Source organism: Balaenoptera ricei, chromosome 1 (assembly GCF_028023285.1).
Source record: "Balaenoptera ricei isolate mBalRic1 chromosome 1, mBalRic1.hap2, whole genome shotgun sequence".
Classification (NCBI taxonomy): domain Eukaryota; kingdom Metazoa; phylum Chordata; class Mammalia; order Artiodactyla; family Balaenopteridae; genus Balaenoptera; species Balaenoptera ricei.
Window position 1 is genome coordinate 145491281 of NC_082639.1, and position 14785 is coordinate 145506065.

Sequence of the window (14785 nt, forward strand, 5' to 3'; positions counted from 1 at the left end):
TAAATACAATATAATTAATATATAATTAATAATATAATTAAACCTGCTGTATGTTAGAATGAAAGTTGTTAAGAGAAAAATCCTGAGTTCTCGTCACAAAGAAAACATGTTTTTTTTTCTATTTTTTTCATTTTGTATCTATATGAGATAATGGATGTTCACTAAACTTACTGTAGTCATCATTTCATAATGTATGGAAGTCAAATCATTATGCTGTACACCTTAAACTTATACAGTGCTCTATATCATTTTTATCTTAATAAAACTGGAAGAAAAAAATACTATAGTATCTGTGATTTTGCTTCAAAATAATTAAGTGGTGATGGTAGTGGGGCTGGGGAGAAATGAGGAAATATAGCTGAAATAAGATCAGTCTTAAATCAAAAAATCTTTTTTGAAGCTGAGGTTTCACTGCGTAATTCTCTCCACTTTTATTTATATTTGTATTTTTCATAACAAAAGTTCAAAAAGGAGAGACGCTATTAACAAACCAGAGTGAAGGAAGATATTTGCAACACATAGAACCAGAAAAGGGGCCTATATTCAAATGTACAAAGAATACCTACATATCAATAGGAAGAAGACAGTCAACTCAACAGAAAAATTAGCAAAAAAAGAAAAAGGGTACAAAAAAGAACACCCAAATGGTTAATAAATATATGAAAAAGGTGTTGGTCTAATCAGTAATCGAGGAATTAGAAATTAAAGCCACAGTTCAATACTTCACACCCAATGATACAAGTAAGTCATCATTTGTTCAAATACATATACAAACCAGAATGAGAGGCTCTCAAGCTCTGTACCAATACCATAATAATGTTAGCCTAGAATAGATTAAAAAGACTGACAATACCAAGTATTCCTGAGGATATGGTGCAACTACAACCCTCATACACAGTTGGTGGGAAGGAATATTGGCATAACTAGTTTGGAAAACGGTTTGGTGATATCTACTAAATTTGAATATATGCCTAATCCTATGACCCAGGAATTCCATTTCTAGGTATATATTCACAAAAGTGTGTGTATGTGTGTGTGTATTTCCAAAGGACAAAAATTTTGATAGTAACATAGTAACATTATTCATAATAACCCCAAATTGAAAATGACTGAAATGTCCACCAATTATAGAATGAACAAATTACAGTTTATTTATACAATATAATACCAGACAACAAAGAAAAATAGTGAATTATTGCTACATACATGATGGATTCATATCAAGAACACAATATTGATCAAAGAAGCCACCCACACACAAAACACATACTGTGCGATTTAATTTCAATAGCATTCGAAAACAAGCAAAACTAATCTATGGTGACAAAAGTAAGGATAGAAGCTACATTTGGGGAGAAGGGAGGGATACTGATTGTCAGGGGACATGATGGAGCTTTTAGGTTAGGGCAATATTCTATTTCTGGACCTGGGTAGTGATTACACAAGTGTGTGCACTTCGTGATATGAACTATTGAACTATACCCTGGAATTTGTGTGCTTTTTGCATGTAAACTGTACTTCAATAAAAGATGTCTATTAAAATAAAAGAATGATTAGGACTAGGAGAGGGAGTTCTGATAAAAGAAAAGCCATTTTAGTGTAGTATAATTATGGATGAAGTTTTTAAAATCTTGCTTTAATTTGGTTGTTACAATAAACAAAATTTGGGTGGAAGGACAAAGTAATTTAGTATTTGTTCAAATGCATATATAAACTAGAGATGGAGGCCCTTGAGCTCTTTATGAGGACCATAACAAATTCAATGAGAAAAAGATTTAAAGCTGGTATTATCACACCCCAAAGAGAGTCTCGCTCAAAGAGCTGTGAACTTCTAATTTTGAACAATAAAATTTCTAGGCACATGCTCCAAAAAATTGTTGCACTATATATCTAAGTAATTGAATGAGGTAATGAACTATAATGTGATTAAATGTTGGGAGAAAACTACCAATAATAACTTTGGTTTTGAAAGAATTACCCTTTCTAACAGTATTTAACCACTATCGGTCAACAACTTATTAAAGACATTCTGAGTTCCCACAGTAAAGCCATTTCATCTGTGTATAAAAGATTATTTATCCCTCTGTTCTCTACAGTAGGATGCATTTCACATCTGGTTAGCAGAATAATAAAATTTTTGAGATGTGAAGTTTTCTGCTCCTTTGATGGGAAGATTTTCGGTGGGGGAGGGGTTTGACTTTGCTCCTAACTTTTGGAAGTATTTTTTTTTATAAATTTGTTTATTTTATTTATTTATTTTCGGCTGCGTTGGTCTTCGTTGCTGCGTGTGGGGTTTCTCTAGTTGTGGTGAGCAGGGGCTACTCTTCATTGCGGTGCGTGGGCTTCTCATTACAGTGGCTTCTCTTGTTGTGGAGCATGGGCTGTAAGCACACAGGCTTCAGTAGTTGTGGCACATGGGCTCAGTAGTTGTGGCTCGCGGGCTCTAGAGCGCAGGCTCAGTAGTTGTGGCGCACGGGCTTAGTTGCTCTGCAGCATGTGGGATCTTCCCGGACCAGGGCTCGAACACATGTCTCCTGCATTGGCAGGAGGATTCAACCAATGCGCCACCAGGGAAGCCCCGGAAATATTTCTTTTTAAAACTGTCTTTATAATAAGAAAATTCTAGTTTAAATCTTATGTATTATGTGTCCTTTTTTTTTTTTTTTTCTCTCTCCCTTTTAAAACTAGTATCACAATGCAAAGATGGTTTAAATTGGGTATGGGGGGCTAGATGGGAAAGATGGGCTTTACCTCATATAAGAGGAATCCCGTCTTCACCTGAGCCTGGCCACAATGATATATTATCTTGTTATGCTTGGACTTGTACCAAGGACCCAAGTAGGATCTATAAACCTAACACCAAGAATCATGGGTAGTTAGCATAACTTTGAAGAGGGATATTGTAATTCTCTTCTAGTATCATATTAATTTTCACATTTCACATCCTCACCATCCCTCTCTTAACGGGACTAATTAAAAATTCCCATTTGATAACCTCAAAACCTTGGAAGTTTGGGAAAGCTCTTCCTTTTCCCTCTTCTCTACAATGATCTTTACACACAGAAAAGAAAACAACACTAGACAGGGAGCCACAAAGTGCAGGCTCCCGTTTTGACCTTGCTGTAACTTATTCTCTTTGATCCTGTTTCCTCAACTCTACACAATTAATATTCTTTGCTTCAGAGTTATTACATTTTGAAAAGTATAAAACAGAATGTAAATATAGACTAACCTCATTATATAATTAGTTGTAACTGTTATCTTTAAGTTGCATGCTAAATATAAAAGATAAAGCTTATAGTATAGTGTTGTTTAGGCTTGGGAAGAATATAGGGAAACGAGGTCAAAAAGACTAAGGAATGGAAAAATAAACACATTGGTAATTATAAAAGGATAAAAAAGGGCCAAGTGGCAATCTGAAAAGGTCAATACAACATTTTAAATTATTTTTCTAATTATATGACATAGTCTCAGGCTTGATGTAGTGGGCATCTGGTGTTTTTTTTTCTGCCTTGCAACCTGCCCCCTTCTAGCAACAGCAACGTGTTTCCTTGGAGAACTGCTTTTCCTAAACTCCATGGTTTTCTGGTGGGCTGCTTAATCACATTACTCTATTCCCCTCGCTAGGGATGGGTATGCTCAGGAATTTGCAGTGACCCAAGCCAGGGAAATCAGCATCCTTCTTTGAAATTGAGTATACAGATCCTGATGGGGAAAGCTCTTTCTTCTGAAATTCTAAGTGGAATTAAAAAAAATTTTTTGGGAGGTCTTTTGTATGTACAATAAACCCCTACATTCCTTCATCCTACCTTTCTTTCAGCATAGAGGCACTGGTGATTGGGCACTAAGATCATCTTTTGAGGGATCTGAACCCATTTCTCCCACACCTTCATGTTTTTCTTCTAAACACCACAATTGTTTACCAAATAATGGAGCTTCCAGCAGCTAAGAACATGTATTAAGGTCTCCGGAATTTTTTGAAAAAAACAGGGCAACTTGAAGTAAAGAAAATCTCACACACTCTCACTTAAAAAAAAACCAAAACACCCAAGTCTATTTAGTCAACAGTGGCATCTCCAGGTAAATACTTAATTTGTTATCATCAAAGATCTAATTAGTGTTTAAGTTTCCCAAATTGTCTTAAAAATTTTGTTTTAACCATTAGTTTGTTTGAATCAGGATTCAGACAATGGAGCAAAATTTTTTATCATCAAGCACACTGGTTACATTATTATCTCGCTTCAGAATAGATATCTCCTTGTCACACTCTCATGATGAGCAATACAATTCAGAAATCAATTCAAAGTCTCTTTATGTGCTTTACAAATACCAGATGAGGTTCCGGTAATGAAACAGTGGGGTAGGTAAGCATAAGTAAGAGCTTGTAGCTAGCCCTTGGACATTAGAACCTAAAAGGGAGCAGTGACAAAGAAACATTTATGTTGATTCGCAGCCTTTGGGGTCTCCTTACTCAACTATTGACCTGGTGGAAAACAAAAGGAGACCCACTGTTTGGTTTGTCAATACCTAACAAAATACTGAAAATTTATCAGGCAAATGTATTAATATATGCATTTAAATATAGTTATTAAAATATCTGTAGCTTTATTTACAGCTATCATCTTATCTTTGTCCTGTATGCCCTCATTTGTTCTCAAGAACAATCAAGGACTGAGAGAGAATAGCATCCCCTCTAGGTATAAATGAATAAATTTATTTTGCTTCCACTCACACGTGAAAGGATTAAAACATTGTTACCCACAGCTCCATAACTTTCCTAAAGAGTGGATGCCAGGGGGCGAGGAGTTAGAGACTCTGAGTCATGCATGATCTCCACCCATCTCATCAAATAAACCACCAATATAAGTGATCCTTGTATTTGCTAACCAAGCTCACCATTTGACAAGTCCCCTAATGTGCTCCCCTCTCCCAAACCATTATCCTTAAGGTCCTCCTAGAGTTAACACTGACCCCAACCATAGTAACCTAACATTTACTTATTTCATTATTTCACATCCTCACCATCCCTCTCTTAACGGGACTACTGGGTCCAAAACTAGGTATTCTCTACCCCCGCCTTCCGCCCCCAGTGTATTTATTATTCTCACTTAACTGTTAAGAGCTTGAATAGTTTAAAAAAAAAAAAAAGAAAAAGAAAAAAATTGCCTCAGGAGCATCCCCGACGCACACCTACTTTGCCTGGGGACGCCAAAGGTTTAAAAAACGCCGCCTCGGGTCATCCACTTTTACGGCACCCTCCCTTCGCGTCTTTGCTTGTCGTTATCAGCACTGGGTTAAGTGCCCAGGTTCTGATCTCGGACTAAACCTCATGATCTTCTGGCTCAGGTTCTGTGAACTGAGTCATTCTGGCACGGAGAATATTCCGTGACTCAGCAGGCCCGAAAAGGAGGATGTCAGATCCAGATAATTTCGAGTCTTTTAAAGGCAAGCTGGGGAACATAAACAACACAGTGGAAGAATTTCGCAGTGGGTCTGCGTACCCAAGGGAAAAATGTCATTCCATTCCCAGCCTTTTCACTTCCTTCCTTGCGCCTGTTAAACGACTGGTTATACTTTACTTCAGAGGCAGGAAATCGCTTCAGAAAACTCATTATGATGCTGCGACCAGGCCCTATATTCTCCGGGGACCATGTCAGCCCCCTGACACCCCGGGACCGCTCCTCGGAAAGAGCTGGAGCCGGCCCCGAGCGGCAGGGGGCATTCCCGGGGCGGCCGGCTGGGGCGGAGAGCCTGCGGGCAGCCCCCACCATCGGGTCCCTTTCGTCCCTGGCCCGGGGTGCGGCCGGCTGGACACAAGGACTGACACCTGGCGGGGCGGGGATCCGCGCTCTTGCGGCCCAGACCGGCGTGGGGCCCAAAGGCCGACTCCGAGCGACCTCACTCCTCCGGCGTCGCCCCTTTAAGGCCCCCTCCGTTACCCCCTCCCCTAATCCCGAGTCTTCCGGGGACTCGGCGCCAGGGGACCCGGGCGCCCACCTCCCGGCTGGGAGCTGCCTCTCCGCTGCCTTCCTTTCCCTCCCGGCATGCACCGCCCCGCCGCCCCTCCCTCCCTCTCTCTCTCTCTCCCCCCCCCCCAACTCCTCCCGCTCCCCGCCCACCCCTCGCGCCCCTCAGGGCCCCTCCCCCGCCGATCGCGCGCCGCGGGCTCGAGCGCGAGATGTCACCGCCCCCGCCGCCGCCGCCGCCGCCGCCGCCGCCGCCGCCGCCGCCGCCGAGAGTTGCCGGGGCGGACGCGCAGTCCACCGCGCGTGGAAAGCGGGGGAGCGGCTACGGGGGCCGCGGGAGCTACTGAGAAGACGCCAGGGTTGGCCTTTCTCCTCGGCCAGACCCCACCCCACCCTGCCGATCCCACCCCCTGCTCCTTCCTCCCCGGGGGCGCGCGCTCGGGTACGCGCTCGGAAGTCGGGGGTCGGTGGCGAGTGCCGGCTGTGTCCCGGGTGGGAGAGGGAGGCGCGGAGGCGGCGCGCGGGGCAGTGGTTAGCGAGCCGCGCAGTTCTCGCCAGGGGCGCCCTCCGGACCGCCTCTCCGCAGCGAGCCGCCGCCACCGCCCGTCCGGAGAGTCCGGCCACTGGGCCCCGAGGCTCAGCCCGCGGAGCGGCCTCCGAGGGACGCCGCTGCGCGAGAGGAACGCGCCCGCGCTCTTGCCTTTGCCGTGGCCCAGCGCGCGGGCGGCGGGATGAGGGGCAGCAAACCGGCCGCGCCGGCGCTGCGGCCGCGGGGCGGCCTCTGGCGGGTGTTGGCTGTGCTGGCGGCCGCTGCGGCCGGCTGCGCCCGGGCAGCCATGGACGAGTGCACGGACGAGGGCGGGCGGTCGCAGCGCTGCATGCCCGAATTCGTCAACGCCGCCTTCAACGTGACCGTGGTGGCCACCAACACGTGCGGGACTCCGCCCGAGGAGTACTGTGTGCAGACCGGGGTGACCGGGGTCACCAAGTCCTGTCACCTGTGCGACGCCGGGCAGCCCCACCTGCAGCACGGGGCAGCCTTCCTGACGGACTACAACAACCAGGCCGACACCACCTGGTGGCAGAGCCAGACCATGCTGGCCGGGGTGCAGTACCCCAACTCCATCAACCTCACGCTGCATCTGGGTAAGCGGTGACAGCCCCGTCCCCTACTACTGCTCACCCCCTCGCCCAGCCTGCGGGGCCCAAACAGCCGTGTGGTGGCTCTCTGCTCCCCAGCATGGGCCACACAGAAATTCCCTTCTCCATCTAGCACTTAACATCCCGCGAGCCAAGATGCTTCCCGCCTGCATCTCTCTGTTTGCTTTCCTAGTCTGTCAATAACTTAGCCGGATTTTCGCCCCCTTGATTATTCGCCATTTCGGCTGTTTTGGTCCCTGTTTCCTGAAGCGTTCATCAGAAACCCCCCTCCTCGCTTGTCCACCTTTAGCACTTTTACCTTGTTTGAAAGTCTTTCTCTCCAGGGTTGAGGGTGATTGCTGTTTGCTCTGCTGAATAAGCTAGAGAGGAAAGGGTCTAAGTTAAGGGGATTTGAGGGGAGCAAATGACTTTACTACCGCTGTTGCCTATGTGTAATTAAAATAGTTCACTTTTAAAGTTATTGTTCTTTAAAGTTGTTCAGCTTTAATTAAGGGCCACAGAGCGATTTCACTGATAATCCTGGTACAGACAAAACAAAAGGAAGTATCTGCACTCACTGTAATTGTTGGGTACAGTTTTGTCCCTGAGTAAAAAGGCTCTCCTCACTGTCTTTCCTTTTGCTTTGATTCAAAGCAAGTGTAGAAGCATGTGTAAGTGACCTTTTAGAAATCAGGAAAGGGATGTATAGAAAACTTCATTGCTGGGTGGTGGACGAGGATGGACATGTTTATCCCCAAGTATTAAAAATCATGTTTGATCTGGGTCAGTTTTTCTTCATCGTTGAAATATACAAACAAGCAGAATGATTCGTTATTGTGTTTAACAGAGTAACATGCGTGAGAAACTGGCATTGACGGGTAGAGCTTCAGTCCCGTTGCAGACCAGTAGCTGGTAGTAATGAACTTCCAGAGCGAACAGCATGCCAAGCCATTCTTCTATCAAAGCAGTATAATTCTATAAGGCTAGTAACATTATTTGGGGAATCTTTGAAAGGAACGTTTGGTAGACACATGGTTCTTTTGGTCGTGGTTTTGTATTTTTCTTTCCACTGCTCTCTGATACATTAAATTTTATGAAAGCGTCAGGATTCTAGAGAAAGTACTTCGAAAAGTGGAGTTAAATTACTGTGTGTGGAGCAAGTTTTAGAAAAACAGTATTTAGCACCTTTGTAGTAAATATCATTTTATTTGTAGGCAAGTCACTAGGAAGATGAAACTTTTCAAAAATAAGTTCATAAACTGGAACTCTAAGGCACCTGTTTTTCAGAGATGGAAGAAGTAAACTGAGTTCAGTTTTTCAAAGGTATTGGAAACATGGAACTAAGCAGTATCTTGGAACAGGTGCCTTTCTAAAGATTCTGCAAGAGACCTAGGGCCTCCTAAGACTTCGTGGGGATGCTCTTTAGCACTTTTCTCCTAAGTGTTGTATTTTTAAACTTGGCCAAGATTAGTTTTGAAATCTGTATCCAATTATTAAAAAAAATTTTTTTGTCTTTTTAAAGCTTCTGTGTTGAATTTTGAATGCCCACAACGTCTTATTTTATCTGTTTTGAAATATTAAAAATTTCAAAGCAAAAGCACAGCCTTGATGTCTCAAATGCCTGAGATTCAACTGAAAATTTCTGAATAAGAATCTCTTATTTAGGTAAAGATAGGGCTGTCAATCTGGACCTTCTGAATTTTCTGCTGTGAGCACTATGTAGCAAAAGGTTATTTCAGGTGATGGTAGAGGAAGGTAGATTACTCAGTGATTACTTCTCTATTACAAAGATAATGTGTTAGGTAAGATAGTATCCGTCAAGTTAGGTTGCTACTACTGGGAGGCCGATATATGAGCTTTGGGTCCTAGTGATTAAAAAGCTCGAAAGACTTTTTACTCTGAAAATGTTATATATGCTTGAACTTGTTTTGCTGAAAAATTCTTCAGTTTTGGGTAACATTCTTGCTAAATGAAGTTCATAAAACTATAGACTTAAAACTTCTAAGTAAATAAAAGTTATTTAAAATAGTTTTCATACAAATACTGTAAGAACATTTACTTGAAGATTTTTAGATAGACAATTTCTAAAAACTTGACTAGAAGTTATTGTACTTGATGTTGCATCAGAAATGCTGTCCTGGAGGAAACTGTGTGTGGAGAAGATAGGGAAGGGGAGGGAGATTTGTGTGTAGTCGCTTTGATGTCTCAGTCTCTCTCTCTCCCCTCTCTTTCTTCATGACAAGGATATATGTATGCCTGAAGGTTATGATCTATAACTTAATGACAGATAGGCAGGGCTTTATGTATTATTGTGTGTTTCGATATTCAGCATATTCACTCCCTAACTCCAGTTACTCCATGGGCTCTAGCTAACTAATTATTTCCCATGAATTCAAGGACCATGACTGTTTGTGCATCTATTAAATCTCCCATCCAGTTCAAATTTCACATACCCTTAAACAAGTGATGCATATTGTGCTTTGCCCTTTCAGAGCATGTGAAACTCGAAGGGAGTAGTGTGAAAGAACTAGGTCTAGCCACCACTTTTGTAGCCTTCCTTTTGATGTTGAACTTTAAGCACAGTAAACTTTAAAATAAGCAAAGTCAGATCGCAGTTAAGTAGTCACAAGAAATATACATATTTTGCCAGTGATCCTAAGACTTTTTTTATTGTAAAAGTAAAACATGACATAGTGAATTAAAACAGTATAACGACTAGTGAGTCTCTTCATCTCCATTTGCTAAGTTGCCCCAGAGACTGTCGCTCACAATTTTTTACGTAACCTTCCAGAAACATTTCATGCATACACATGTATGTATAAAATTACGCGATCATTTTAACTGGTACCTTTTTTGGGGGGTGAGGCATATTTTAACAGATGGCAAGTACAAATTAGGTGATTGTACCATTATCATCACTTGTACAAAAGCCAGGAAAATCAGCATTGTTTCTTTAAGCAGCCATGTCTTAAGCACCATATACAGTTATCCAGGGTACAGGGTGCAATGTATCCTTAGATATAATGAGTTAAAGCTGCTGTGGGCATCAGAACTGCATTTTCTGCCTATTGTGGAGAGAAATCTCAGCAAGGCATCCTTTTCTAAAAAGAAGTCTTTCTTATTTTGCCTTCCACTTCTGGATCTTCTCTCCTAACTTCTATATGAATTATTCAACTGCTTTTTAAAAGTTTGGCTTTTGTGTTTTATAATAAGTTATAATAAGTTTTGTCCTTATCAGCGGAGTAGTTGATAGTAAGATTGTATCTGAGGATTTGCCTTTTATTAAACAACCCCGTTAATTAACTTGATAGTCACTGTAGATGAAAACTTGGTAGACTGGGTCTTGATCTTGGAGGAAGGTAGGTTACCCTCTTCCTAAAAACAATTAGATTAAGGAAGAGAGTGCTTATAAAACCAGCTCAATGAAAGTTTATGGAACTCCTGAAATTTACACCAAGACCAGATTGGTGTCCAAGCTCCTTATAAGCTTTAGGAACAAACAGTGATTAAATGACGCTTTTTTTTTTTTTAAATGACGCTTTTAAGCTGTATCTAAATATTGTTTTTGTGTGTCTAAATCACAATAATTGCTATATAAGGGTATTACATTTTATTCTGTTTGGTCCTCTTAGTGTGTATTTAACATGAAACAAACAGCAAATTTTTTTCCCCGGGAATATCTTTGTGAGGTAGGTTCTGACTCTGTTAGAACTCTGGTGACTTCACTGTGGTATTTGTGCACCCTGAGGGGACACTATTTTAGTTTGTCTTACAAAGGCCTGATTTACATTTTGCAGGTTTCAACTTGAGGAGTTAAGGAGCTCTTCTTTAGTGGCCAACAGTTGGTGAACACAGTTTTATAAAGTTGCTGTTGGCTGTTTTCCTGTTCTACAATTCACTGCTTTTTCCGTAAATAACTTTTTCATGTTTCTAAAGCATTCAGAAAAACAATTTACACATTAGGAGAAAATTTGGAACTATGAGCTCCCCTCCCCCCATTATTTTGTCATTGGCCACATTTATGGGAGGGATAAAGTTTGACTATTTCAATTCTAAATCCTTTTAGGAAGTTGGACATGCCTTTTTCTATGCACTCCTTTCCCTGTGCATACATTCTCACATTACTCCCAAATATTCTGCAAACATATTTTAAATACCTACTAAATATGTGGTGCAGTACCTGATAGAAGGGTGTAGAAGATTGAAGGTCCATTCTTCAGAAGTTTATACTCTGTTAGATGGAATTTTCATACCCAGATGTAATGCCATTACAATAATAAATCAGAAGTTCCTTTATAATATTTTACAGTTTATAAAGCCTCCAGTTGATCACTGATTAGATTTTCATAACTCAGTGAGGGAAGGCAAAGATGAGGGTCCTGAGGTTGTGATTTGCCAAAAATTATGGTGGAGGTAGGTTTTTGACTCAGTCTAACATACTAGCTCCTGCAGTTCTTCGTTTCTCTAACAAATCTCTCAAAAGAATGACTAGTTTATTCCAGGGCAACTTTAAAATATCAATACAAGTTCATGTACATACTGATTCAGAGATACTAGACTCCCTTGGTTTTCCTCCTATTCCCTCTGTTCCTTTTCACTTAATGTTTCTCGATTCCTTTTTTTTTTTTTTTTTCATGCTACTCACTCTTCCTGAATGAAGTCCTCTAAATCTCAAGGCTTCCATTACTATTTGCAAATCAATAAATTCTAAATTTGTATCTTCAGGACAGCTTTTTCTCCATGTGGGACATGGTCAGTTTGGTATGTCCAGAGGCCATGTCCAAAACTAAATTCATTCCTTATTGTCTTATCCAGTTCAAAGCTGTATCTTAATGAACAGCACTACTGTTTATTCCTGAGGCTCTCAACCAATCTTTTGCTAAGAACCATGCTTGATAGGCTTTCATCAGTAAAGATTACTCTGTTTGGCCAGCAGATAGGATCCACTGCTGGGTCTCTGGGCAGCTGTAACTCCACCACTTTCTTTCCCACCCATCCTTACTACAATCTGCCCAAGACTCCACTTTCACTTCCTGTATCCAGCCATATGTCTCTTGGATCCTTATCTTTATATCTGCTTTACTGTTACCCCCCATGGAATTTCACCTTGATTACTGCAACAACTTGCTAACGAATTGGTGATCTTTCTGCCTCCAGTTTTGCCCTTTCTATTCAGGCAGCCATCGCTTTGGACTGAGCAATGGTTCTAAAATGCAAATCTGATGATACCGTTTCCCAGCTAAAAATTCTGCAGTGATTCCTCAAGCCTTTAGGATAAAGTCCAGATGCCTTGGCATGGTGTATAAGGTACTTTAGGATCCGGACCTTTATAACCTCTAGGCTTATTTTTTGTCATTTCATGTGCTTGAAGGGCTGTTTCTTTGGTTTGGAACACTTCTTCCAGGTGTCGTCACCTTCAGGAATCCTTCCCCAGTTTCTTTCTCTCCCTGGCCTGGATTAGGTGTCCCACTCACACCACCCTGTAGGTATCTACCACAGCACTTATCACATGGTATTGTCTTGTTTCTTTACTCGTCTGTCTCCACTTCTAGACCATGAGGTCTTTGAAGGCAGGGTCGGGGACTTAGTCATCTTTTTAGTTTAGTTGAATATAACTAACATTAGTTAATTGCTTGCTATGCCTCAGCACCATACAGATTCCTGGGTGTATAATGATTCATTGGACATTGCCCTGACCTCATGGAACTTGTGGCTTAGATGTGGAGACCTAGGTCTCTAGCCTGGGGGTAGGCAAATTATAGCCCACAGACTAAATCCAGCCCTGGGCTGCCACCTATTTTTGTATGGGCGATGAGCTAAGAATGGTTTTTACAAGTTTAATTGGTTGAAAATCAAAAGAAGAAAAATATTTTATGACACGTGAAAATTATATGAAATTCAAATTTTAGTATCCATAAAGTTCTATTGAAACATGGTCAAGTTCATTTATTAACATATTGTCTCTGGCTGATTTTGCACTACAGAGGCAGAGTTGAGTAGTTGTAACAGTAAGTCCTGGCCCACAAAGCCTGAAATGTTTACTCTCTGACCCTCTACAGCACAAGTTTGGTGATGTCTGCTCTAGACCGATACATTCAATGTTATATAATAAGTTTTTAGGTAAAAGGTGCACACACAGAAAGCATTCACTTAACCGTTTGGAGGGAGGCTGGAGGGTTTGTATCTCTACTGCTTAACAACGTGTCTGGCATAGTGTTCAGTAAATATATGAAGAGTGAGTAAATAAATGAATGCCTGAATTATAAGAGGTCCCAAAACACTGCACATTAATTTATATTCTTGTCAGTAACACTTTTGAACTTGAGTTTATTTTCATCAGTGCCATCTCTCCATTTTCTTGAGATTTATGCCACTGTGAATGTGGTACCTGGTTGTTTTATTTCTGTAGCTTTATAAAAAAGTACTAAGTTGGGTATGGAACTGATATGGAATTGGAAGATCTGTGACTGTCCTTTTTTGGTGTAAAAATTAGACTTTTATATGATTTGAAGTCAGCTGGATAAATTTTATGAGTAAACTACTTGCTCAGGTTTGAATCTCGCATGTGAATATGTTTCTGAAATTTTAATGTTAATGTTGTGTTTTTTCTTTAGAAATGGATATAACTTTTATTTTAAAATATATATTCACATGTTTATTGTTGAAATAGACTCTAAAAGGGTATTATTAAGCACTTGTGGAGAAGGGTTGCAGTGAAATATCTTATTTGCTTATTGTGTGTGGCATCATTTTTAGTTTATTTAATTGATTATGGGTACACTCAGAAGACAGGCATACTGAGGTATGCCTTCTCTGCAGGATAGTGAAGAACCACGTTAAAGTGGTTAGACAGATGAATAATAACCACTTATTTGTCTAGAGTTAACAGGCAGCAGAACCAACAGATGCTTCTTTCCTTGTTGCTTGTTTCCAGTGTACTTAATTGAGAGCTCTACTGCTGGTCTGTTTGAGTTTTAGGGAAAAGTGTCAAAGTTTAGAGCAGAACTGTTTGTTTATTTTTACTGCCCAAAATTCCAGAGAGGATTTTTTAAAATAAGGGATTAATCTGTCCCTTATCTTAAATTGTCAAAGGATAAAATTTCAAGATGACTGTGTGCCGGTTCTATTACTTTGCCTGTTTCTTACCCTAAGATTTGTAAGAGGACCTTGCTAAGATTTGCAGGCATCTCCTTTCTTGTAAAATGATAAAGTTCGATGTTTGCTCATTTGGGCCTAAAACGGACAGCTTGCTAAATGCGGTTAGCAGAAAACTCATTTACAGAAATGTCACTGAGGTTTTAGAGTATCGTGCCAGACTGTGGTGACACTAATTAAGTACATCTGCTTTTCTTTCCATGGGCTCTTCCAGGAGGCCAGCCTAAAATAACTGGGTCCAGTCAGCCTGGTGCCCTATGCAGCTACATATTCATGAAATAAAATAAAGCAGACTTATCTCTTTCTTAGACAATGGCGCTCTCAGATCTTTTGTGGCAAGGCTGGGAGATGAATTAGGGAATTTACATGATTTCTTTTAAAACTTTAGGAGTTTTAGTCCCTCAGCTCCCTTCTTTTACTCTTTGTTTCCAACTGCATGGCTGCTTCCTATTATATTGCAGTCAACATTGGATTTTTGCTGTATCGTCTTTTTTTGTGTTTTTTTGGTTATTTTATCTTCTTTT

The 14785-nt window shown here is 41.1% G+C and overlaps 1 protein-coding gene across 1 annotated transcript in view; it reads left to right on the forward strand.

Moving 5' to 3' along the window:
• The first annotated feature begins 6203 nt into the window (after positions 1-6203).
• The window catches only part of LAMC1 (laminin subunit gamma 1), a 124053-nt gene continuing 115471 nt past the window's right edge, over positions 6204-14785 (forward strand). Inside the window, exon 1 of the mRNA XM_059937610.1 lies at positions 6204-7112. Within this exon, the coding sequence (XP_059793593.1) occupies positions 6698-7112 (415 nt within the window). The 5' untranslated portion in view covers positions 6204-6697. The remainder of the gene's footprint in view (positions 7113-14785) is intronic.